Source organism: Bombina bombina, chromosome 6 (assembly GCF_027579735.1).
Source record: "Bombina bombina isolate aBomBom1 chromosome 6, aBomBom1.pri, whole genome shotgun sequence".
NCBI lineage: Eukaryota > Metazoa > Chordata > Amphibia > Anura > Bombinatoridae > Bombina > Bombina bombina.
In genome coordinates, this window is record NC_069504.1 from 19983706 (window position 1) to 20008779 (window position 25074).

The 25074-nt window shown below is 42.3% G+C and overlaps 1 protein-coding gene across 1 annotated transcript in view; it reads left to right on the top strand.

Moving 5' to 3' along the window:
* SND1 (staphylococcal nuclease and tudor domain containing 1) overlaps positions 1-25074 on the top strand; it is a gene marked incomplete in the record, with an annotated part of 1252242 nt that overhangs the window by 1212542 nt on the left and 14626 nt on the right. Inside the window, 1 exon segment of the mRNA XM_053716327.1 lies at positions 12414-12537. Within this exon segment, the coding sequence (XP_053572302.1) occupies positions 12414-12537 (124 nt within the window).

Sequence of the window (25074 nt, forward strand, 5' to 3'; positions counted from 1 at the left end):
CAGTGACATGTTTATGGCCTCTGTCCCTGCTAGGGCCACAGTGTACTAATGACAGTGACATGTTTATGGCCTCTGTCCCTGCTAGGGCCACAGTGTACTAATGACAGTGACATGTTTATGGGCTCAGTCACTGCTAGTGTCACAGTGTACTAATGACAGTGACATGTTTATAGGCTCAGTACCTGCTAGTGTCACAATGTACTAATGACAGTGACATGTTTATAGGCTCAGTACCTGCTAGTGTCACAATGTACTAATGACAGTGACATGTTTATAGGCTCGTCCCTGCTAGGGTCACAGTGAACTAATGACAGTGACATGTTTATGGGCTCAGTCACTGCTAGGGCCACAGTGTACTAATGACAGCGACATGTTTATGGGCTCAGTCACTGCTAGTGTCACAGTGTACTAATGACAGTGACATGTTTATGGCCTCTGTCCCTGCTAGGGCCACAGTGTACTAATGACAGTGACATGTTTATAGGCTCAGTACCTGCTAGTGTCACATGTACTAATGACAGTGACATGTTTATAGGCTCAGTACCTGCTAGTGTCACAGTATACTAATGACAGGGACATGTTTATAGGCTCAGTACCTGCTAGTGTCACATGTACTAATGACAGTGACATGTTTATAGGCTCAGTACCTGCTAGTGTCACATGTACTAATGACAGTGACATGTTTATAGGCTCAGTACCTGCTAGTGTCACAATGTACTAATGACAGTGACATGTTTATAGGCTCAGTACCTGCTAGTGTCATATTGTACTAATGACAGTGACATGTTTATAGGCTCAGTACCTGCTACTGTCACATGTACTAATGACAGTGACATGTTTACGTGCTTAGTACCTGCTAGTGTCACATGTACTAATGACAGTGACATGTTTATAGGCTCAGTACCTGCTAGGGTCACAGTGTACTAATGACAGTGACATGTTTATAGGCTCAGTCACTGCTAGGGTCACAGTGAACTAATGACAGTGACATGTTTATTGGCTCTGTCCCTGCTAGGGCCACAATGTACTAATGACAGTGACATGTTTATAGGCTCTGTCCCTGCTAGGGCCACAGTGTACTAATGACAGTGACATGTTTATAGGCTCAGTACCTGCTAGTGTCACAGTGTACTAATGACAGTGACATGTTTATAGGCTCAGTACCTGCTAGTGTCACAGTGTACTAATGACAGTGGCATGTTTATAGGCTCAGTACCTGCTAGTGTCAGAATGTACTAATGACAGTGACATGTTTATAGGCTCAGTACCTGCTAGTGTCGCAATGTACTAATGACAGTGACATGTTTATAGGCTCAGTACCTGCTAGTGTCGCAATGTACTAATGACAGTGACATGCTTATAGGCTCAGTACCTGATAGTGTCGCAATGTACTAATGACTGACATGTTTATAGGCTCAGTACCTGATAGGGTCACAGTGTACTAATGACAGTGACATGTTTATTGGCTCAGTACCTGCTAGTGTCATAGTGTGCTAATGACAGTGACATGTTTATAGGCTCAGTACCTGCTAGTGTTATAGTGTACTAATGACAGTGACATGTTTATAGGCTCAGTACCTGCTAGTGTCACATGTACTAATGACAGTGACATGTTTATGGGCTCAGTACCTGATAGGGTCACAGTGTACTAATCAAACAAACAGGTACCAATCCAGCACTCTCCAGGACAGCCAGGAACTTAGTGAGCCACTGCCAAACTCACAACATGTATCCAAAATAACAGCAAAGCAAGTTCCTTCAGGCTTGTAAAAATCCCTTTATTTAGCAAACATGGGGATCCATAGACTTTAAAACACACGTTTCGTGGTAATCCCCTTAATCATGTGATACATACTAATACAGCCCCACCTATAGCTGGGGCTGTGTTAGTATGTATCACATGATTAAGAGGATTACCCCGAAACGTTGTGTGTTTTAAAGTCAATATTCCCCATGTTTGCTAAATAAAGGGATTTTCACAGTGTACTAGTGACAGTGACATGTTTATGTGCTCAGTACCTGCTAGTGTCATGTACTAATGACAGTGACGTGTTTATAGGCTCAGTCCCTGCTAGGGCCACAGTGTACTAATCACAATGACATGTTTATGTGTTCAGTCCCTGCTAGGGCCATAGTGTACTAATGACAGGGACATGTTTATGTGCTCAGTCCCTGCTAGGGTCACAGTGAACTAATGACAGTGACATGTTTACGTGCTTAGTACCTGCTAGTGTCACATGTACTAATGATAGTGACATGTTTATAGGCTCAGTCACTGCTACGGTCACAGTGAACTAATGACAGTGACATGTTTATTGGCTCTGTCCCTGCTAGGGCCACAGTGTACTAATGACAGTGACATGTTTATGTGCTCAGTCCCTGCTAGGGCCACAGTGTACTAATGACAGGGACATGTTTATGTGCTCAGTCCCTGCTAGGGCCACAGTGTACTAATGACAGTGACATGTTTATGTGCTCAGTCCTTGCTAGGGTAACACTGTGCTACTGAAAATCTCTATCAGTTCCAGATAATTTATTTATCGATGCTCGTGGTTTTGCTTCTATTGAAGTTGTTAGGAACACGTTAATCTGTTAAATATTTTCTGCCTCTCTCTGAGAGTAGAATAGTCTGCTTGGCAGTGGTAACCCTATTGCGGGCTGGGTCTGCTTGGATTCAGTTCTGCTCTCACGTGACTTTTCAGACACATGGTGACTATCGGCCTAGCTGGTCTGGTAGGGGCGCCGATTCTCACAATAATTTTTGTTATTTTGCTTCTAGTTAAGCATCTAACTATCTCTCGGGGGGACTGGTCAGCAAAAATGCTGCGTCTCTCTACGTTGTTCCCGCTTTTTGGAGAGCTGGAGTATTCCTTCCACTTGGTGCGAAGGATAGAGGCACTAGCGCCTTTTTGTCTTCCCGTCAGGGTGGGTTTTAGCCTTTTGGAGGCTTTGTAATTTGTCCTTTTAGGACTTATTCCGTTGGGGGTCTCTGGTTTTGCGACCTTCTGGACTTTCTCTGTTTCTCCTTGGGGACGGGTCACCTTCGAGGATCTGGTTTCCCTTAAAAATATCTGACAATATAGTCTGGCGATCTATAGGTCCTAATGACCTTTCTCACCTCGGGGATCTGGTTTCCCTTTCAGGAGTTATTTTGTTCCTCTTAAGGACATCTGACAGTGTAGTCTGGCGATCTATAGGTCCTAATGACCTTTCTCATGTGGTTTAGGGATTGCTGCTTAAGTGGCACCCGCAACCATGTATTTCTGCCCTATGGTTTATCCTGAGGGGTATAGTCCTGCAGTGTTCCGTGGGTAGCTTGTCCTCACTGTCCCCTTGTTTCTGGGGTTTGTGACTAACTGGGAGGCTAGATCAGAATGCTATCCTCCTGAAGGTGCTCGGCATTGTGGGAACCTGATGGGTTACAGTTTCGATCCACTATGAGGTGTGTTCAGCTTTCCCTCCGGGTAGTTTTAAGAGGTGGCGCTTGATCCCTGGTATGAGATTAGCCACGCTGGTCAAGCACATTCGTGTTCATGTCCCTTGGTTGACTAATTATCGAGCGTCTTTATACGTTCTTGAGAGTCCTTGCTACTTTTAGAGCATTGGTCTTCTGTGTAGGGGTCTCTTCCCTTTGGATTGGGACTTGCAGAGCTCTTTCTCTTGTTATCCGGCTTCGTCCGGATGTTCCCTGGGAGGTCTATTGGTCTCTCGGACCAGGGATTCCTGTTCATGCATGATGGTTTAGTTTAACCTTTTTAGGACACAGGGGACTTATTCTGATCTTCCGGTTGTTGAGGAGTTGTTCTCGGCGCCTTCTTTTGGATCCCGCCGTGGGATGTTACCGGATGTGAGATCCAAGGTTGGACCTGTGAGTTAAACGTTCCGGGTTCCTCGGCTTTCGTCCCTGTTCTGGCTTTTTCTTGGGGCCAGCTTTTCTAGGAGCCGGGTAGCTGTGGTTCCTTGGGGTCAGCCGCCTTTTGTCCTTTGTCGGTGGCAGTTCGTGCTTCACGGGGGGACGGTTGCAAGGGCAAGGTTTTTATTTCCGCACCTGATAGGTGCGCTGACCCGATGGGGTTTTCACTGAGGGGCTCTTCTGTGATACAGTGGAGTGACCTTGTTTTCTCCCGGTTACTTCCTTGACATTCCTGTTGGGCAGGTGGCTCTCGATACTCTCGTTTCAGGGGGTTCCCTATGTCTTTATCTCCTTTCTTCGGTGGTGTAGTAGCTTTGTGGGAGCTCTCCAGTGGGTGTGTGGGAGGTTGAAGCTGTTTTTTTTCTTTGGTTCGGACAATGGTCAACTTCTGTTGTTCTTTTCTATCTGGGCTCTTGGCCGACGTTGAGACTTTAGTTGGTTGGCTCACGAGTTTTCTTTGGATCTCGTGCCTTCTCGAGTGTCTCTAGATGGAGTAGCTGTATTTACTCTTTCGATTTTGTGGGTCGGTCCTCAGTTTCCTTGTTCCCTGCTCAGATCTGCCATTGCTTGGGCTGGTCCGGCTGGGGGTACGATCTGAGATCAGTTGTTCGTTTGCAGGTCTTTGAGCCAGTGGACTTTTGGTTAGTCCGGCGCCTTAGTTTGCCTTGGGGTGCCCTCTGTCTAGGAGGGTGGGCAATTTGGTATTTGCCTTGTTGGCAGTTTTCCTTGCGGATATATCGGAATTGTACCAAGGACAGTGAGTTTCTGGACTCAGGCATTTTTTACTGGGTTCCTACCATCTCTTCATTACTCATTTTTTTCTGAGTTCCGAGGTCAAGGGCTTGGTTTTCAGCTGTCATTTTTTATGCTTCTGTACGATCCTTGGGCTCTTATTGTCTACAGGAGATGGATCCTTTAGAGGTTCTTTATACATTTTGGGTATACTGTTGGCTTCCCTTATCCTTTTCTTTTTGGGGGATTTGGGTATTTTTACTAGTACATGGAGTGTGGGACTACCTATGGGGCGACAGTTCTTTTGGTGGAGTGTTGGTTCAGTGAGTCTACTTGGGATCTCTGATTGGGCTTTCGGACTGTCAATGAGTCTGTGTCCTCAGGGGCCTTTTTCACTCTCTTAATTTTCTGCCCGGCTCTGAAGAAGCGGGGTTTGGGATGGTTTGTGTTTCTTTTATGTAATTGGCAAGAGTCCATGAGCTAGTGACGTATGTGATATACAATTTTACCAGGAGGGGCAAAGTTTCCCAAATCCCAAACTTTGCCTCCTATGGAGGTGGTGAAGTAAGTTTGTGCTAAGATTTCTACCTTGATATGCGCTTCTCAGCATTTTGAAGCCCGATTCCTCTCAGAGTACAGTGAATGTCAGAGGGATGTGAAGGGAGTAACGCCTATTGAATGTAATGGTTTTCCTCACGGGGGATCTATTTAATAGGTTCTCTGTTATCAGTCGTAGAAATTAATCTCCTACCTCCCTTTTCAGATCGACGATATACTCTCATCTCAGTACTGGTTTGGCTATCTGCTATATGTGGATGGGTGTCTTTTGGTAAGAATGTTTTCATTACTTAAGACACTCTCAGCTATGGTTTGGCACTTTATGTATTTATATAAAGTTCTAAATATATGTATTGTACTTATATTTGCCATGATTCAGGTTTTCAGTATATTTCCTTTTGCAGACTGTCAGTTTCATATCTGGGAAATGCTTTTTTTAGGAAAATGTATTTCTTACCTGGGGTATAGTCTCTCTTTTTCAAATGGACTGTCTTTTAAATTTTTGAGCAGAATTAGGCTTGCGAGGGTGCAAAATGCCAAAGTTTATTGCGTCATTCTTGGCGCAAGATTTTTTGGCACGAAGTTACGTTCGTTGACGCAAATTCTTCATTTCACAAGGTTGCGTCATCTGTGATGCGAGTGTGTCATTTCCGGACGTTTTTGGCACCACAAAATATTTTTCTGTTTGTTGTGCGTCATACTTGGCGCCAAATATTTTCATTGTTTGAGACCCCATACCTATATGCCTCTTGCCTTTTTTATCTATCAGAGGGCTATGCTGTTTGCATTTTTTCCCATTCCTGTAACTGCCATATAAGGAAATTGATAATTTTGCTTTATATGTTGTTTTTTTCTCTTACATTTGCAAGATGTCTCAATCTGATCCTGTCTCAGAAATCACTGTTGGAACCCTGCTGCCTGATAACAGTTCTACCAAAGCTAAGTGCATTTGTTGTAAACTTGTGGAGGTTTTATCTCCTGCTGTGGTTTGTAATAGTTGTCATGATAAACTTTTACATGCAGAGAATGTATCCATCAGTACCACCTGTTGCTGTTCCCTCAACATCTAATGCACAAGATATACCTGTAAATTTAAAAGAATTTATTTCTGATTCCATTCAGAATGCTTTTTCTGCCATCCTGCCTTCTAATAAACGTAAAAGGTCTTTTAAACTTCTCATAAAGTTGATGAAATTACAAATTACCTGTAACATGATGAATTATCCTTCTCTGATTGGGATCTGGTTCAGAAGATCCGGCCTCAGCTATTGACACTGACAAATCTTATTTATTTAAAATGGAGTATATTAGTTTTTTGTTAAAAGAAATGTGTTGATTACATTGGATATGGAGGAAACTAGTCCTCTTGATATTAAAACTAGTAAACGTTTAAATTCTGTTTATAAACCTGTGGTAATTAGAGGTTTTTCCAGTTCCTTACGCTATTTCTGATATGATTTCTAAGGAATGGAATAGGCCTGGTACTACTTTTATTCCTTCTTCAAAGTTTAAAAAATTGTATCCTTTTCCAGCAGTTACTTTAGAGTTTTAGGAAAAGATCCCCAAAGTTGATGGGGCTATCTATACTCTTGCTAAACGTATTACTATTCCTACGGAAGATAGTACTTCTTTTAAAGATCCTTTAGATAGGAAACTTGAATCTTATCTAAGGAAAGCCTATTTATATTCAGGTCATCTTCTCAGGCCTGCAATTTCTTTGGCTGATGTTGCAGCTGCTTCAACTTTTTGGGTTGAGACTTTAGCGCAACAAGTATTGGATCATGATTTATCTAGCATTGTTAACTTGATTCAACATGCTAATAATTTTATTTGTGATGCCATTTTTGATATCATCAAAATTGATGTTTAATCTATGTCTTTAGCTATTTTAGCTGGAAGAGCTTTGTGGCTTTAATCTTGGAATGCTGATATGACTTCTAAGTCCAGATTGCTATCTCTTTCTTCCCAAGGTAATAAGTTATTTGGTTCTCAGTTGGACTAATTTCAACTGTCACTGGGGGGGAAAAAAAAAAAAATTGCCTCAGGATAAAAGACCTAAGGGTAAATCTAAAGCTTCTAACAGTTTTCATTCCTTTCAACAAAATAAGGAACAGAAACCTAATCCTTCCCCCAAGTAATCTGTTTCCAATTGGAAGCCTTCCTCGAATTGGAATAAATCCAAGCCATTTAAGAGATCAAAGCCAGCCCCCAAGTCCGCATGAAGGTGCGGCCCTCATTCCAGCTCAGCTGGTAGGGGGCAGATTAAGATTTTTCAAAGATGTTTGGACCAATTCGGTCCAAAATCAATGGATTCAGAGTATTGTCTCTCAGGGGTACAGAATAGGATTCAGAGTAAGACCGCCTGTGAGAAGATTTTTTCTCTCATGCATTCCTGCAAACCCAGTAAAGGCTCAGGCTTTCCTGAAGTGTGTTTTAGATCTGGAGTTATCAGGGGTAATCATGCCAGTTCCGTTTCATGAACAGGGTCTGGAGTTTTATTCAAATCTATTCATTGTCCCAAAGAAAGAAAATTAATTCAGACCAGTTTTGGATCTAAAAATTTTGAATCGATATGTAAGAGTACCAACTTTCAAAATGGTGACTATAAGGACTATTCTGCCTTTTGTTCAGCAAGGGCATTATATGTCCACAATAGACTTACAGGATGCATATCTTCATATTCCGATTCATCCAGATCACTATCGGTTCCTGAGATTCTCTTTTCTAGACAAGCATTACCAATTTGTTGCTCTTTCTTTTGGCCTACTGACAGCTCCAAGAATCTTTTCCAAGGTTCTTTGTGCCCTTCTCTCTGTAATCAGAGAGCGGGGTATTGCAGTGTTTCCTTATTTGGACGATATCTTGGTACTTGCTCAGTCTTTTTACGTTCTGCAGAATCTCACACGAATGAACTAGTGTTGTTTCTTCAAAAACATGGTTGGAGGATCAATTTACCAAAAAGTTATTTGATTCCTCAGACAAGGTTAGCCTTTTTAGGTTTCCAGATAGATTCAGTGTCCATGAATTTGTCTCTAATGGGCAAGAGAAGTTTGAAATTGGCTGCAGCCTGTCAGAACCTTCAGTCTCAGTCATTCCCTTCAGTATCTATGTGCATGGAAGTTTTAGGTCTCATGACTGCAGCATCGGACGCGATCCCCTTTGCTCGTTTTCATATGAAACCTCTCCAGCTTTGTAGGCGAGATTACCAATAAATATTTTGGAACTCCGTGCGATTCTCAGGGCTCTTCCGTTGTGGCCTCTATTGAAGAGAGAACTGTTCATTTGTTTTCAGACAGACAATATCACAACTGTGGCATATGTCAATCATTAGGGTGGGACTCACAGTCCTCAATCTATGAAAGAAGTATCTTGGATACTTGTTTGGGCGGAATCCAGCTCCTGTCTAATTTCTGCGGTTCATATCCCAGGTATAGACAATTGGGAAGCGGATTATCTCAGTCGTCAGACTTCACATCCGGGAGAGTGGTCTCTCCACCCAGATGTGTTTTCTCTAATTGTTCAGATGTGGGGTCTTCCAGAAATAGATCTGATGACATCTCATCTAAGCAAGAAACTTCCTAGGTATCTGTCCAGGGATCCTCAGGCGGAAGCAGTGGATGCGTTGACACTTCCTTGGTGTTATCAACCTGCTTATATTTTCCCGCCTCTAGTTCTTCTTCCAAGAGTGATCTCCAAAATCATCATGGAACAATCGTTTGTGTTGCTGGTGGCTCCAGCATGGCTTCACAGGTTTTGGTATGCGGATCTTATTCGGGTGTCCAGTTGCCAACCTTGGCCACTTCCATTAAGACCGGACCTTCTGTCTCAAGGTCTGTTTTTCCATCAGGATCTCAAATCATTAAATTTGAAGGTATGGAAATTGAACTCCTATTGCTTAGTCATAGAGGTTTCTCTGATTCAGTGATTAATATTATGTTACAGGCTCTTAAATCTGTTTCTAGAAAGATTTATTATCGAATTTGGAAGACTTACATTTCATGGTGTTCCTCTCATAAATTCTCTTGGCATTCTTTTAGGATTCCTAGAATTTTACAGTTTCTTCAGGATGGTTTGGATAAAGGTTTGTCTGCAAGTTCCTTGAAAGGACAAATCTCTACTCTTTCTGTTTTATTCCACAGAAAAATTGCTAAACTTTCTGATATTCACTGTTTTGAACAGGCTTTGGTTCGTATCAAGCCTGTCATTAAATCAATCTCTCCTCCTTGGAGTCTTAATTTGGTTTTGCAGGCTTTACAGGCTCCTCCATTTAAGCCTATGCATTCTTTGGACATTAAACTACTTTCTTGGAAAGTGTTGTTCCTTTTGGCCATCTCTTCTGCTAGAAGAGTTTCTGAATTATCTGCTCTCTTGTGAATCTCCTTTTCTGATTTTTCATCAGGATAAGGCAGTTTTGTGGACTTCATTTAATTTCTTACCTAAGGTTGTGAATTCTAACATCATTAATAGAGAAATTGTTGTCCCTTCTTTGTGTCCTAATCCTTTGGAGAGATCTTTACATTCTTTGGATGTGGTGAGAGCTCTGAAATATTATGTTGAAGCTACTAAAAATTTTAGGAAGACTTCTAGTCTATTTGTTATCTTTTCTGGTTCCAGGAAAGGTCAGAAGGCTTCTGCCGTTTCTTTGGCATCGTGGTTAAAGCTTTTGATTTCTCAAGCTTATTTGGAGTCGGGTAAAGCCCCGCCTCAGAGAATTACAGCTCATTCTACTAGATCAGTTTCCACTTCTTGGGCTTTTGAAAATGAAGCTTTATTTGATCAGATTTGCAAAGCAGCAACTTGGTCTTCTTTGCAGATATTTACTAAATTCTACCATTTTGATGTATTTGCTTCTTCGGAAGCAGTTTTTGGTAGAAAAGTTCTTCAGACAGCTGTTTCAGTTTGATTCTTCTGCTTATGATTTAAGTTTTTCCTTTTATTTATGAGAATATACTTATAATTTGGCTTGTGGATTAATTTTTTTCAGCGAAATGGATGTTTTTATTTTATCCCTCCCTCTCTAGTGACTCTTGCGTGGAGTTCCACTTCTTGGGTATTGCTATCCCATACGTCACTAGCTCATGGCAATTACATGAAAGAAAACATAATTTATGTAAGAACTTACTTGATAAATTAATTTCTTTCATATTGGCAAGAGTCCATGAGGCCCACCCCTTTTTTATGGTGGTTCGTTAAACTGAATTGTGGGTGTGGTGAGGGGTGTATTTATAGGCATTTTGGGGTTTGGGAAACTTTGCCCCTCCTGGTAGGATTGTATATCCCATACGTCACTAGCTCATGGACTCTTGCCAATATGAAAGAAATTAATTTATCAGGTAAGTTCTTACATAAATTATGTTTTTTCTGGCTCGGTGCCCTCAGAATGGGCCTCTTATTGTACCCTCACGTTTTGGCATTCAGTGTCCTCTATAGCTTGGGTATTGTTTTACCAAAAGTAATGAATGCATCTGTGGACTCTTTCCATTTAAGAAGAAAAACATAAATTATGCTTACCTGATGATACATTTCTTTTCTTTTGATGGAAAGAGTCCACAGCTCCCCACCCGTAATTTTATGTGGGGCATCCTTATTTTATTCTTCTGGCACCATTTATACCCTGATATTTTTTCTACTGTTCCTTGTTCCTCCGCAGAATGACTGGGGGATGAGGGAAGTGGGGGAGTATTTAAGCCTTTGGCTGAGCTGCCTTTGCCTCCTCCTGGTGGCCAGGTTCTTATTTCCCAAAAGTAATGAATGCAGCTTTGGACTCTTTCCATCAGAAGAAAAGAGAATTATCAGGTAAGCATAATTTATGTTTTTCAGATCTCAGCATATGAAGGGAGGGGGGGTTGTGACTCCCATGATGACGTATGTAAACATGAGTGGGGGACTGATGGCTCCGGTTTGTCACACACTGTACAGAATACTGGTTTCAAGCATCAGAGCACAATATTCCACTGGTACATTATGACTTATTAAGGGCAACGCGTTTCACATCTGTTTACATCTTACTGGTACATGGGGAAGTGGAGATTTGCTCAACTAAGAGAGACTAGTTAGTTCTTTGTTGTTTCACAGCAAATAAAACTTCAGGTTAAAGGGACACTGAACCCAAATTTTTTCTTTTGTGATTCAGATAGAGCATGAAATTTTAAGCAACTTTTTAATTTACTCCTTTTATCAAATTTTCTTCATTCTCATGGTATCTTTATTTGACATGCAAGAATGTAAGTTTAGATGCCGGCCCATTTTTGGTGAACAACCTGGGTTGTTCTTGCTGATTGGTGGATAAATTCACCCACCAATAAACAATTGCTGTCCAGGGTGCTGAATTAAACAAAATTGCTTAGATGGCTTCTTTTTCAAATAAAGATAGCAAGAGAATGAGGAAAAATTGATAATAGGATTAAATTAAAAAGTTGCTTAAAATTGCATGCTCTATCTGAATCACGGGGAAAAAAATGTGGGTTCAGTGTCCCTTTAACGTCTAAACGTCACATCAAGCATGCTACTGCTGACATAATGATCATTAACATTATTCTAACTGATACAAGAACAATACGTTTATAAGTCACAGTGGTTTGGTCTCTCAGCCACTATCTCATTGGCTGTCGGAGTATTTTCTGTGCTGAACGTAATCCTTTAGAAGTTGGCTTTATTCAAGTAATAATTGATATTGTACAAGTGTCTCCTGGCAGTGGATATGCAGACTAGTTTTTATGTACGTGTTGCTCGAGCTTTTCTGTGCCCAGTTAAGCCATCTGACCCTTGAACTAGAAAACTCCGATGTCATTATGTCACGTAAGGATGCAGATCTTTTCTTTACCCCGGGACTTTCTCTGATTTCTCCTGGAGATGTTTGTAATTCTGGAGCCTGTAGCAGGTTGAGACTTGAGGCTTTGCTAATCCGTTCTGAGTTCTGCTGCTTCAGGACCCACTGTCCTTATTTGAGGATGAAGGGTCAGGAAATATCTCTGAGTGTTTCTGCTGCTGATAACTGCTTTGTGACTTTTTCATGTACAGCTTGTGATACTACAAAACAGAGGTCTGGTCTCTCACAACATGGGGACAAGCGTACTAGATTTCAGGTGTGTTAATCTGAGGACAGGGTACATGCATTATAGTGCAGGGAAGAAGTGCTCATTCATAACATCTCTGCTTTAGTCCTTACCTGGTGCCTTCTGGTCTAACCCTTTGTATTGCTGGCCTACAGGTACTCAGCTAGAGAAACTGATGGAGGGCATGAGGAGTGAGATCGCTAGCAGCCCGCCACTGGAGGGATCGTTCTCGCCGCGCCGTGGGGATTACTGTATAGCCAAGTTTATAGATGGTGAATGGTAAGTGAGAGAGTGCAATATCGTAAATGTGCTTGTTTTTGTGCAGCAGATTAGTAATATAACATATGTATTTGTGCTTACATGTAGCTTTAAGCACACTGACTGCACCGCAAGTATACGGAAATACATGCACAGTTACCTATAAGCTTGTGTTCAATGACACAAGGACACGCGCTCACGTATTCATGCTTACCCATAGCTTTACAGGGACACTGAACCCAAATTTTTTCTTTCATTTAGATAGAGCAGCAATTGTATGCAACTTTCTAATTTACTCCTATTATCATTTTTTTTGTTCTCTTGCTATCTTTATTTGAAAAAGAAGGCATCTAAGCTTTTTTACTAGTTCAGACTCTTTTTTTATTGGTGGATTAATTTATCCACCAATCAGCAAGAACAACCGAGGTTGTTCACCAAAAATGGGCCGGCATCTAAACTTACATTCTTGCATTTTAAATAGATACCAAGAAAATGAAGAAAATTTGATAATAGGAGTAAATTAGAAAGTTGCTTAAAATTGCATGCTATGGCCTCTAGTTATGAAGCTCCGTAATTTTCTTGCATTCGCCGGCCCTATACGCTCGCCTAAGCTCGCCTCACATCACCGCCGCGGACCTGAATACGTTCGCAAAAGTTATCAAAAAAGCTGTCAAAAAGCCGCGCACCAAGTACTGGGCGATGAGCAGCGGACTGTGATAGTTATCACTCATCCGATCTCGCTGCTCTTTGGCTTTTCTACAGCTTTATTGATAAGCTGTCACTAAGCACCCACACTATACTATACTGTTCTACCCCCTATACCGCCGCCCCCGGAGCCCCCCGCAACTAAATAAAGTTATTAACCCCTAAACCGCCGCTCCTAGACCCTGCCGCAACTATAATAAATGTATTAACCCCTAAACCGCCGCTCCCGGACCCCTCCGCGACCTACATAATACCTATTAACTTCTATACCGCTGCCACCTATAATACATTTATTAACCCCTATCCTGCCCCCCCCTATACTGCCGCCATCTATATTAAACTAATTAACCCCTAAACCCAAGTCTAACACTAACCCTAACACCCCCCTAACTTAAATATTATTTTAATAAATCTAAATAAAAATTACTCTTATTAACTAAATTAATCCTATTTAAAACTAAATACTTACTTGTAAAATAAACCCTAATATAGCTACAATATTAATAATAATTATATTATAGCTATTTTAGGATTTATATTTATTTTACAGGTAACTTTGTATTTATTTTAACCATGTACAATAACTATTAAATAGTTATTAACTATTTAATAGCTACATAGCTAAAATAAAGAGAAATTTACCTGTAAAATAAAACCTAACCTAAGTTACAATTACACCTAACACTACACTATCATTAAATAAATTATTCCTATTTAAAGCTAAATACTTACCTGTAAAATAAACCCTAAGATAGCTACAATGTAATTAATAATTACATTGTAGCTATCTTAGGATTTATTTTTATTTTACAGGTAACTTTGTATTTATTTTAGCTAGTTAGAATAGTTATTAAATAGTTATTAACTATTTAATAACTACCTAGCTAAAAGAAATACAAAATTACCTGTAAAAAAAATCCTAACCTAAGTTACAATTAAACCTTACACTACACTATCATTAAATGAATTAAATAAATTAGCTACCAATACCTACAATTAAATAAACTAAACTAAATTACAAAAAAAACAAACACTAAATTACAGGAAATAAAAAAATATTACAAGAATTTTAAACTAAGTACACCTTCCTATAAGCTTGTGTCCAGTGGCGCGAGGGGACACACTCATGTATTAATGCTTACACACATAGCTTTAAACACACTGACTGATTTGTACGTTTGACTCCTTGTTGGTGACACTGACAACTACTTGCACACAAACACGTGTTCACTGACAGCTTCACAGCACACACTATAATATTTGTCTGTTTTTAACTGTGGGCATCGATAATTCCCCTGTATATATTACAGCCCTGAGAGCGCTGTACGTGCTGCTGTATATATTCCAGCCCTGAGAGCACTGAACATGCTGCTGTATATATTCCAGCCCTGTGAGCACTGTACATGCTGCTGTATATATTCCAGCCCTGAGAGTGCTGTACATGCTGCTGTATATATTCCAGCCCTGTAAGCACTGAACATGCTGCTGTATATATTCCAGCCCTGTAAGCACTATACATGCTGCTGTATATATTCCAGCCCTGTAAGCACTGTACATGCTGCTGTATATATTCCAGCCCTGAGAGCGCTGTACATGCTGCTGTATATATTCCAGCCCTGTAAGCACTGAACATGCTGCTGTATATATTCCAGCCCTGTAAGCACTATACATGCTGCTGTATATATTCCAGCCCTGTAAGCACTGTACATGCTGCTGTATATATTCCAGCCCTGAGAGCGCTGTACATGCTGCTGTATATATTCCAGCCCTGTAAGCACTGAACATGCTGCTGTATATATTCCAGCCCTGTAAGCACTATACATGCTGCTGTATATATTCCAGCCCTGTAAGCACTGTACATGCTGCTGTATATATTCCAGCCCTGTGAGCGCTGTATATGCTGCTGTATATATTCCAGCCCTGTAAGCACTGTACATGCTGCTGTATATATGCCAGCCCTGTAAGCACTGTACATGCTGCTGTATATATTCCAGCCCTGTAAGCACTATACATGCTGCTGTATATATTCCAGCCCTGTAAGCACTATACATGCTGCTGTATATATTCCAGCCCTCTAAGCACTATACATGCTGCTGTATATATTCCAGCCCTGTAAGCACTATACATGCTGCTGTATATATTCCAGCCCTGTGAGCACTGTACATGCTGCTGTATATATTCCAGCCCTGAGAGCACTGAACATGCTGCTGTATATATTCCAGCCCTGTAAGCACTATACATGCTGCTGTTTTTAACTGTGGGCATCGATAATTCCCCTGTATATATTACAGCCCTGAGAGCGCTGTACGTGCTGCTGTATATATTCCAGCCCTGAGAGCACTGAACATGCTGCTGTATATATTCCAGCCCTGTGAGCACTGTACATGCTGCTGTATATATTCCAGCCCTGTAAGCACTGAACATGCTGCTGTATATATTCCAGCCCTGTAAGCATTATACATGCTGCTGTATATATTCCAGCCCTGTAAGCACTGTACATGCTGCTGTATATATTCCAGCCCTGTGAGCGCTGTATATGCTGCTGTATATATTCCAGCCCTGTAAGCACTGTACATGCTGCTGTATATATTCCAGCCCTATAAGCACTATACATGCTGCTGTATATATTCCAGCCCTGTAAGCACTGTACATGCTGCTGTATATATTCCAGCCCTGTAAGCGCTGTACATGCTGCTGTATATATTCCAGCCCTGTAAGCACTGAACATGCTGCTGTATATATTCCAGCCCTGTAAGCACTATACATGCTGCTGTATATATTCCAGCCCTGTAAGCACTATACATGCTGCTGTATATATTCCAGCCCTGTAAGCACTGTACATGCTGCTGTATATATTCCAGCCCTGTAAGCACTATACATGCTGCTGTATATATTCCAGCCCTGTAAGCACTATACATGCTGCTGTATATATTCCAGCCCTGTGAGCACTGTACATGCTGCTGTATATATTCCAGCCATGTGAGCGCTGTATGTGCTGCTGTATATATTCCAGCCCTGTGAGCGCTGTATGTGCTGCTGTATATATTCCAGCCCTGTAAGCACTGTACATGCTGCTGTAAATATTCCAGCCCTGTAAGCACTGTACATGCTGCTGTATATATTCCAGCCCTGTAAGCACTGTACATGCTGCTGTATATATTCCAGCACTGTATATGCCACTGTATATATTCAGGCCATTTGGGTCCTGCGTATAATTATTTCCGTAACTTTACAGGCAGTCTCCTATACACAGTGTAAGAAGAGTTATCATAAGTGTAATGTTGCTGGCGACTGAGATAAGCCGGCTCCCCTCCCATTACCCTGTGCAGTCAGTGCAAGAGATCAAACCATTTATAATGACAGTGTTTCCTGCCACACACGGTCGCTCATTCTCTGACACATGCTGTGGCTTCGCTCGTCAGTATCCAGCCTATTTTAACCACCTCCCTGCCAGAGAAGCTAAGTTACAAATACTGCATTATATATCACTGATTTTGTAAGGGGGGCACAGAATGTTTCCCCCTGAATCATAAAATGTGTTGGAAAGTTGTTAGCTACTGTCCTGAAATGGCCATTTCTGAACTAGAATTAAATATGTCCAATTAGTTTGTGCTGCCCCTAGAAGGGCTATAATGTCTGCCCATAATAGAGATTAGCTTAAAGGGAAAGTATACACTCATTTTCATATAACTGCATGCAATAGACACTACTATAAAGAATAAGATGCACAGATACTGATAAAAAAAAATCCAGTATAAAACTGTTAAGAAACTTACTTAAAAGCTCTGTTTAGCTCTGTTGAAAAGGTAGCTGGAAAGCCCACTGCAAGTGAGAAATAAGACGCTCCACCCCTCCCCTTCTTTTGCTTATGAACAGACCCTTTACACAAACAGGAGCAAGCTGGAGAAGGTATATGACGGCATTCTCATAAAACTTTGGGGCTTGGTTAGGAGTCTGAAAATCAGAGCAATGTTATTTAAAAATAAGCAAAACTACATTTCTTTTACAAGATATACCGAGTCCACGGGTTTCATCCTTTACTTGTGGGATATAATCCTCCTGCTAACAGGAAGTGGCAAAGAGCACCACAGCAGAGCTGCTATATAGCTCCTTCCTTAACTCCTCCCCCCAGTCATTCTCTTTGCCTATGGTAGTAATAGGAAGGGTAAAGTGATAGTGGTGATAAAATGAGTTTTAATTTCTTCAATCAAGAGTTTATTTTTAAATGGTACCGGTGAGTACTATTTCTCTCAGGCAGCATTGGAAGAAGATTGCTGCCTTGAGATTGATGATTTTAGCAGACGTAACTAAGATCCATGTTGGTTCCCACAGTGTGCTGAGGAATGCTAGAGAAATCTTCAGTGTGAGGAACAGGTTTCATGCTACAAGCAGCATTGAGGTATGTTCAGTCATTTATTTCTGAGGAGACTGTGATATATCAGAACTGGCTGACATAGTTCCCATAGAGGGAAGGGGTAAGCAGTAATTCTGTGGAAAATAGGGTATTACTGTAATCCTGGGCATTATTTTGTTTTCACGACTAATGCAACTTTATATGTTATGGTAAGACACTGGGGCAGCCTAACGATTTTATTATCAATCTAAAATGGGTGGCTGGTTGTTATACTTTTCCTCTAAAGAGGATCCACATGGCTAGTACTTTATTTTTTTATACCCACATGGCTTATGTTTGACCGCTTTACTGCGGTTGTTTAGGTTCAGCTTATTCCGGAGAGGATGGGCGGGGCCTAATTTCGCGCCTCAATGGCGCAGATTCTTCACATACAAACTGTAATTTTCAGCTCCGGTTGGGCCCAAACTGACTCCTGGTGTTCCGGAGTGATTTTGAGGCTTGATAAAGATCCCTGGGGGCAAGAAGGCGCCACAACAGAGCTGTGGCGTGGTGCTGGGGATTATAAAGTTTTTCTAATAAAAGTTGTTATTGTTTTTATTGATAACTCAGAGGGTTAATTGCTCTTTACGGTGGGGTGAAACATCTGACTGCATTATAGGGCAGGTTTATCTTAAAATTGGACATATGTGAACACTTTTGAGCTGTTTTGCAAAATTGTGCGCTTTTTATTTTCTTAAAGGCGCAGTACCGTTTTTTCAAAAATTGTGTTATCTCACTAAATAGAGTGGTGTTTACATAGCCTGTTCAACACTGACTCTGAGGAAGTTCAATGTTCTATGTGTTTAGAAGCCATTGTGGAACCCCCTCTTACATTGTGCCCTTCTTGTACTGAAAGGGCCTTACACTGTAAAGAACATATTTTATGTAATGAAAGTGTGTCCAAGGATGATTCTCAGTCTGAAGAGAATCGGGATACGCCATCTAATTCTCCCCAAGTGTCTCAACCTTTAACGCCCACTCAAGCAACGCCAAGTACTTCTAGTGAGTCTACTTCTTTTACTTTGCAAGATATGGCTGCAGTGATGTCTACTACCCTTACAGAGGTACTATCTGCACTGCCAGGTTTGCAGGGTAAACGCAGTAGGTCAGGTATTAATGTAAATACTGAACCCTCTGATGCCTTAGTGGCTATTTCCGATGCACCCTCACAATGCTCTGATTTGGGGGTTAGGGATTTTATATCTGAGGGAGAGCTTTCAGAGTCAGGAAATGTATTACCTCAGACAGATTTGGACGTCACGTCCTTTAAATATAAAGTGGAAGACCTCCGCCTGTTGCTCAGGGAAGTTTTGGCGACTCTGGATGATTGTGACCCTATCACAATTCCCCCAGAAAAATTGTGTAAAATGGACAAATATTTAGAAGTACCTACTTACACGGATGTTTTCCGGTTCCTAAGAGAATTTCGGAAATTAAGAGGGAATGGGATAGACCAGGTATACACGTTTTTCTCCCCCTCCTAACTTTAAGAAAATGTTTCCTATATGTGACACCATACGGGACTCCTGGTAATTCGTCTCTAAGGTGGAGGGAGCTATATCTATTCTAGCTAAGCGCCCATTGAAGACAGTTGTGCTTTTACAGACCCTATGGATAAAAAAATTAGAGGGTCTTCTAAAGAAACTATTTGTTCACCAGGGTTTTCTCTTACAGACTACAGCCTGCATTGTTCCAGTAACTACTGCAGCTGCCTTTTGGTTTGATGCCCTGGAAGAGTCTCTGAAGGTAGAGACACCTTTAGAGGACATTTTGGACAGAATAAAGGCTCTTAAATTATCCAATTCATTTATTACTGATGCTGCTTTTCAAATTGCAAAATTAGCAGTGAAAAATGCATGCCATTCTGGCGCTCAGAGCGTTATGACTAAAGTCGTGGTCTGCTGACGTATCGTATCGTAAGTTTTTAACTATTCCCTTCAAAGATAAGACCCTATTCGGGCCTGAGCTGAAGGAAATAATCTCTGACATTACTGGAGTTAAGGGGCACGCCCTACCTCAGGACAAGTCCCTCAAGATGCGGGGTAAACAAAATGATTTTCGTTCTTTAAAATGCAGAGGATACTTCTTTACAATTTCGAAAAGGAGTATCCTCTGCTTCCTTTTCCTCCACTAAGCAAGAAGGGAACTTTGCTCAATCCATGTCGGTCTGGAGACCTAACCAGGCCTGAATAAAGGTAACAAGCCAAGAAGCCTGCTGCTGCTACCAAGACAGCATTAAGGGGCAGCCCCCGATCCGGGACCGGATCTAGTAGGGGGCAGACTCTCGTTCTTTGCTCAGGCTTGGGCAAGGGATGTACAGGATCCCTGGGCATTGGAAATTGTGACCTAGGGGTACCAGCTGGAATTTAATGATTTCCTCCCAAGGGGGAGATTTCATCTTTCACGTCTGTCTGTAGACCAGACAGAAAGAGAGGCATTTCTTACGCTGTTCAAAAGACCTTTACACAATGGGTGTAATTTGCCCAGTTCCAGAACTGGAACAGGGGCAGGGGTTCTACTCAAATCTATTGTGGTTCCCAAAAAAAGAGGGAACTTTCAGACCAATTTTAGCTCTCAAATGTCTAAACAATTTTGCCAATGATCCAGGAGGGTCAATATATGACCACTGTGGACCTGAAGGATGTGTACCTATCACATTCCTATCCACAAGGATCATCATCAATTCCTAAGATTTGCCTTTCAGGACAAACATTATCAGTTTGTGGCTCTTCCCTTCTGGTTGGCCACGGCTCCCAGGATCTTCACAAATGTTTTAGGGTCCCTTCTAGCGGTTCTCAGGCCGCAAGGTATAGCGGTGGCGCCCTATCTGGACAATATCTTGATCCAGGCGTCAACCTATCAGCTGTCCAAATCTCACATGGACATTGTGTTGTCATTTCTAAGAACTCACGGTTGGAAGTGAATGTAGACAAAAGTTCACTAGTTCCACAGACAAGAGTTCCATTCCTGGGAACTCTTATAGACTCGGTAAACATGAAAATATTTCTGACAGAAGTCAGAAAATCAAAGATTCTAAATACTTGCCGAGCTCTGCAGTTCATTCATCGGCCATCAGTGGCTCAGTGTATGGAAGTCATTGAACTAATGTTAGCAGCAATGGATATAATCCCGTTTGCTCGCTTTCATCTCAAACCACTACAACTGTGCATGCTCAGTCAGTGGAATGGGGATTATGTGAATTTATCTCCTCAGATAAATCTGGACCAAGAGACCAGAGACTCTCTTCGGTGGTGGTTGTCACAGGACAATCTGTCCCAAGGGATGTGCTTCCGAGGCCATCTTGGGTAATGGTAACGACGGACGCCAGTCTCCTGGGCTGGGGTGCAGTCTGGAATTCCATGAAGGCTCAGGGTGTGTGGACTCAGGTGGAGTCTCAATTGCCAATCAATATTCTGGAACTGAGAGCGATATTCAACGCGCTGCTGGCGTGGCCTCAGTTGGCTTCGGCCAAATTCATAAGATTCCAGTCGGACAATATCACGACTGTGGCATATATCAATCATCAGGGGGGAACAAGGAGTTATCTAGCGATTATAGAAGTATCAAAGATAATTTCGATGGGCGGAGGTTCACTCTTGCCATATGTCTGCGATCTCTATCCCAGGAGTAGAAAACTGGGAAGCGGATTTTCTAAGTAGTCAGACTTTTCATCCGGGGGAGTGGAAACTCCATCCGGAGGTGTTTGCAACCTTGATTCATCAATGGGGCACACCGGAATTGGATCTGATGGCATCTTGACAGAATGCCAAACTTCCATGTTACGGGTCCAGGTCAAGGGATCCCCAGGCTGTACTGATAGATGCTCTAGCAGTACCTTGGTCGTTCAACCTGGCTTAGGAGTTTCCACCTTTTTCTTCTCCTTCCTCATGTGATTGCCAGAATCAAACAGGAGAGTGCTTCGGTAATTTTAATAGCGCCTGCGTGGCCACGCAGGACCTGGTATGCAGATATAGTGGACATGTCTCTGTCACCGTGGAGACTGCCATTGAGAAAGGACCTTCTCATTCAAGGTCCTTTCCAACATCCAAATCTAACTTCTCTGCAGCTGACTGCTTGGAGATTGAACGCTTGATTTTATCTAAGCGGGGTTTCTCTGAGCCGGTCATTGATACTCTGATTCAGGCTCCTAAGACGGTTACTAGAAAAATTGTGATTCCCCTTATCTTATATTCCATTCTGGTAAGGTGGTTTTGCGTACTAAACCTGGATTCCTTCCTAAGGTTGTTTCAAATAAGAATATTAATCAGGAAATTGTGGTTCCTTCCTTGTGTCTTAATCCTTCCTCTAAGAAGGAACGTTTGTTACATAATTTGGATGTGGTTTGCTCTTTAAAATTTTATTTACAAGCGACCAAGGATTTTCGTCAAACATTTTCCCTGTTTGTTGTTTATTCTGGGAAGTGTAGGGGTCAAAAAGCTACGGCTACCTCTCTCTCTTTTTGGCTGAGAAGCATCATCCGTCTGGCATATGAGATTGCTGGACAGCAGTCCCCTGAAAAGATTACGGCTCATTCTACTAGAGCTGTGGCTTCCACTTGGGTTTTTTTTAAAAACGATGCTTCTGTTGAACAGATTTGTAAGGCTGCGACTGGGTCCTCCCTTCATACTTTTTACAAATTTTACAAATTTGATACTTTTGCTTCTTCTGAGGCTATTTTTGGTAGAAAAGTTCTTCAAGCAGTGGTGCCTTCTGTTTAGGTTCCTGTCTTGTCCCTCCCTTTCATCCGTGTCCTAAAGCTTTGATATTGGTATTCCACAAGTAAAGGATGAAACCCGTGGACTATATCTTGTAAAAGAAAAGGAAATTTATGCTTACCTGATAAATTTATTTTACGATATACCGAGTCCACGGCCCACCCTGTCATTTTGAGACAGGATTTATTTTTTATAAACTTTAGTCACCTCTGCACCTTGTTAGTTCTTTCCCTTTCTCTTCCTATACCTTCGGTCGAATAACTGGGGGGAGGAGTTAAGGGAGGAGCTATATAGCAGCTCTGCTGTGGTGCTCTTTGCCACTTCCTGTTAGCAGGAGGATTATATCCCACAAGTTAAGGATGAAACCCGTGGACTCGGGACATTGTTAAAGAAATTAATTTAGCAGGTAAGCATAAATTTCCTTTTTTTATTTTTTTATGGGCTATATAAATAGATCATCTACAAAACATTTATGCAAATAAAAAATGAGTGTATAATGTCCCTTTAATTCTTAGATTAGCCTTAGGTGAATTCCTTTCTAGTTTGTATCCTTACCACCTCTACTGTAAGTCTTTTCCATGAATCAACCAGTCTTAGTGAAGAAGTATTCACACAAATTACTCATGAACCTAATAACCATTCCCCTTGTTCTGGTGTCTGTTTTTGTGACAAATTATTTAATCCTGGATTTAAAGGGACACTGAATCCAAAAAAAAATATTTTGTGATTCAGATAGAGCAGCAATTTTAAGCAACTTTCTAATTTACTCCTATTATCAATTTTTCTCTTGCTATCTTTATTTAAAAAAGAAGGAATCTAAGCTGGACAGCACTTGTTTATTGGTGGGTGAATTTATCCACCAATCGGCAAGAGCAACCCAGGTTGTTCACCAAAAATGGGCCGGCATCTAAACTTCCTTGCTTTTCAAATAAAGATACAAAGAGAATGAAGACAAGTGTATAATAGGAGTAAATTAGAAAGTTGCTTAAAAGTGCTGCTCCATCTGAATGACAAAATAATAAAATATTTGGGTTTAGTGTCCCTTTAGTGAAGTTTATTAAAGCCACCCTCTAGGGCTCATCCCATAAGGCTGAATAGAGCTCCCTTGTACATTTTGTGATCTGGACCATGCTCTAGCTTGCTCATGCTGTTTACATTAATTGTAGGACCTGGTCACTCCGGCTGCAGAATTGTGCCCGATATTCTAGTTGAGGTCTTTAGAGGGAAGAAAGTTGTTCTCTCTTTGTGCGACTTCCTTTCCGCTCTGTATCTTGCTGGCTTTTCTTGTTGTGTTGCTTCATTACTTCCCTACCTTCTAAAGCATCTGAAATAATCTTCTGAGCTTTCATCTCAGGAAACTGGCAGTTTATAGATCCCTGTACAAATCATGTATAGAGCTGAAATGTTTCTGCCCATATTGTGCAGTAAGCCAGCATGGGACCCAGCTTTACCTACTCAACATAACCACCCCAAATGTCCCTGCCTTATCCTTGTGCCTCTAGTGTCATGTGACTGCCTCATCCTTGTGCCTCTAGTGTCATGCAACTGCCTCATCCTTGTGCCTCTAGTGTCATGCGGCTGCCTCATCCTTGTGCCTCTAGTGTCATGCGGCTGCCTCATCCTTGTGCCTCTAGTGTCATGCGGCTGCCTAATCCTTGTGCCTCTAGTGTCATGCGGCTGCCTCATCCTTGTGCCTCTAGTGTCATGCGGCTGCCTCATCCTTGTGCCTCTAGTGTCATGCGGCTGCCTCATCCTTGTGCCTCTAGTGTCATGCGGCTGCCTCATCCTTGTGCCTCTAGTGTCATGCGGCTGCCTCATCCTTGTGCCTCTAGTTTCATGCGACTGCCTCATCCTTGTGCCTCTAGTGTCATGCGGCTGCCTCATCCTTGTGCCTCTAGTGTCATGCGACTGCCTTGTGCCTCTAGTGTTATGCGGCTGACTCATCCCTCTGCCTGAAGTGTCATGCGGCTGCCTCATCCCTCTGCCTGAAGTGTCATGCGACTGCCTCATCCCTCTGCCTGAAGTGTCATGCGACTGCCTCATCCCTCTGCCTGCAGTGTCATGCGACTGCCTCATCCCTCTGCCTGCAGTGTCATGCGACTGCCTCATCCCTCGGCCTGCAGTGTCATGCGACTGCCTCATCCCTCTGCCTGCAGTGTCATGCGACTGCCTCATCCCTCTGCCTGCAGTGTCATGCGACTGCCTCATCCCTCTGCCTGCAGTGTCATGCGACTGCCTCATCCCTCTGCCTGCAGTGTCATGCGACTGCCTCATCCCTCTGCCTGCAGTGTCATGCGACTGCCTCATCCCTCTGCCTGCAGTGTCATGCGACTGCCTCATCCCTCTGCCTGCAGTGTCATGCGACTGCCTCATCCCTCTGCCTGCAGTGTCATGCGACTGCCTCATCCCTCTGCCTGCAGTGTCATGCGACTGCCTCATCCCTCTGCCTGCAGTGTCATGCGACTGCCTCATCCCTCTGCCTGCAGTGTCATGCGACTGCCTCATCCCTATAGTGTCATGCGACTGCCTCATCCCTCTGCCTGCAGTGTCATGCGACTGCCTCATCCCTCTGCCTGCAGTGTCATGCGACTGCCTCATCCCTCTGCCTGCAGTGTCATGCGACTGCCTCATCCCTAGTGTCATGCGACTGCCTCATCCCTAGTGTCATGCGACTGCCTCATCCCTAGTGTCATGCGACTGCCTCATCCCTAGTGTCATGCGACTGCCTCATCTCTGCAGTGTCAT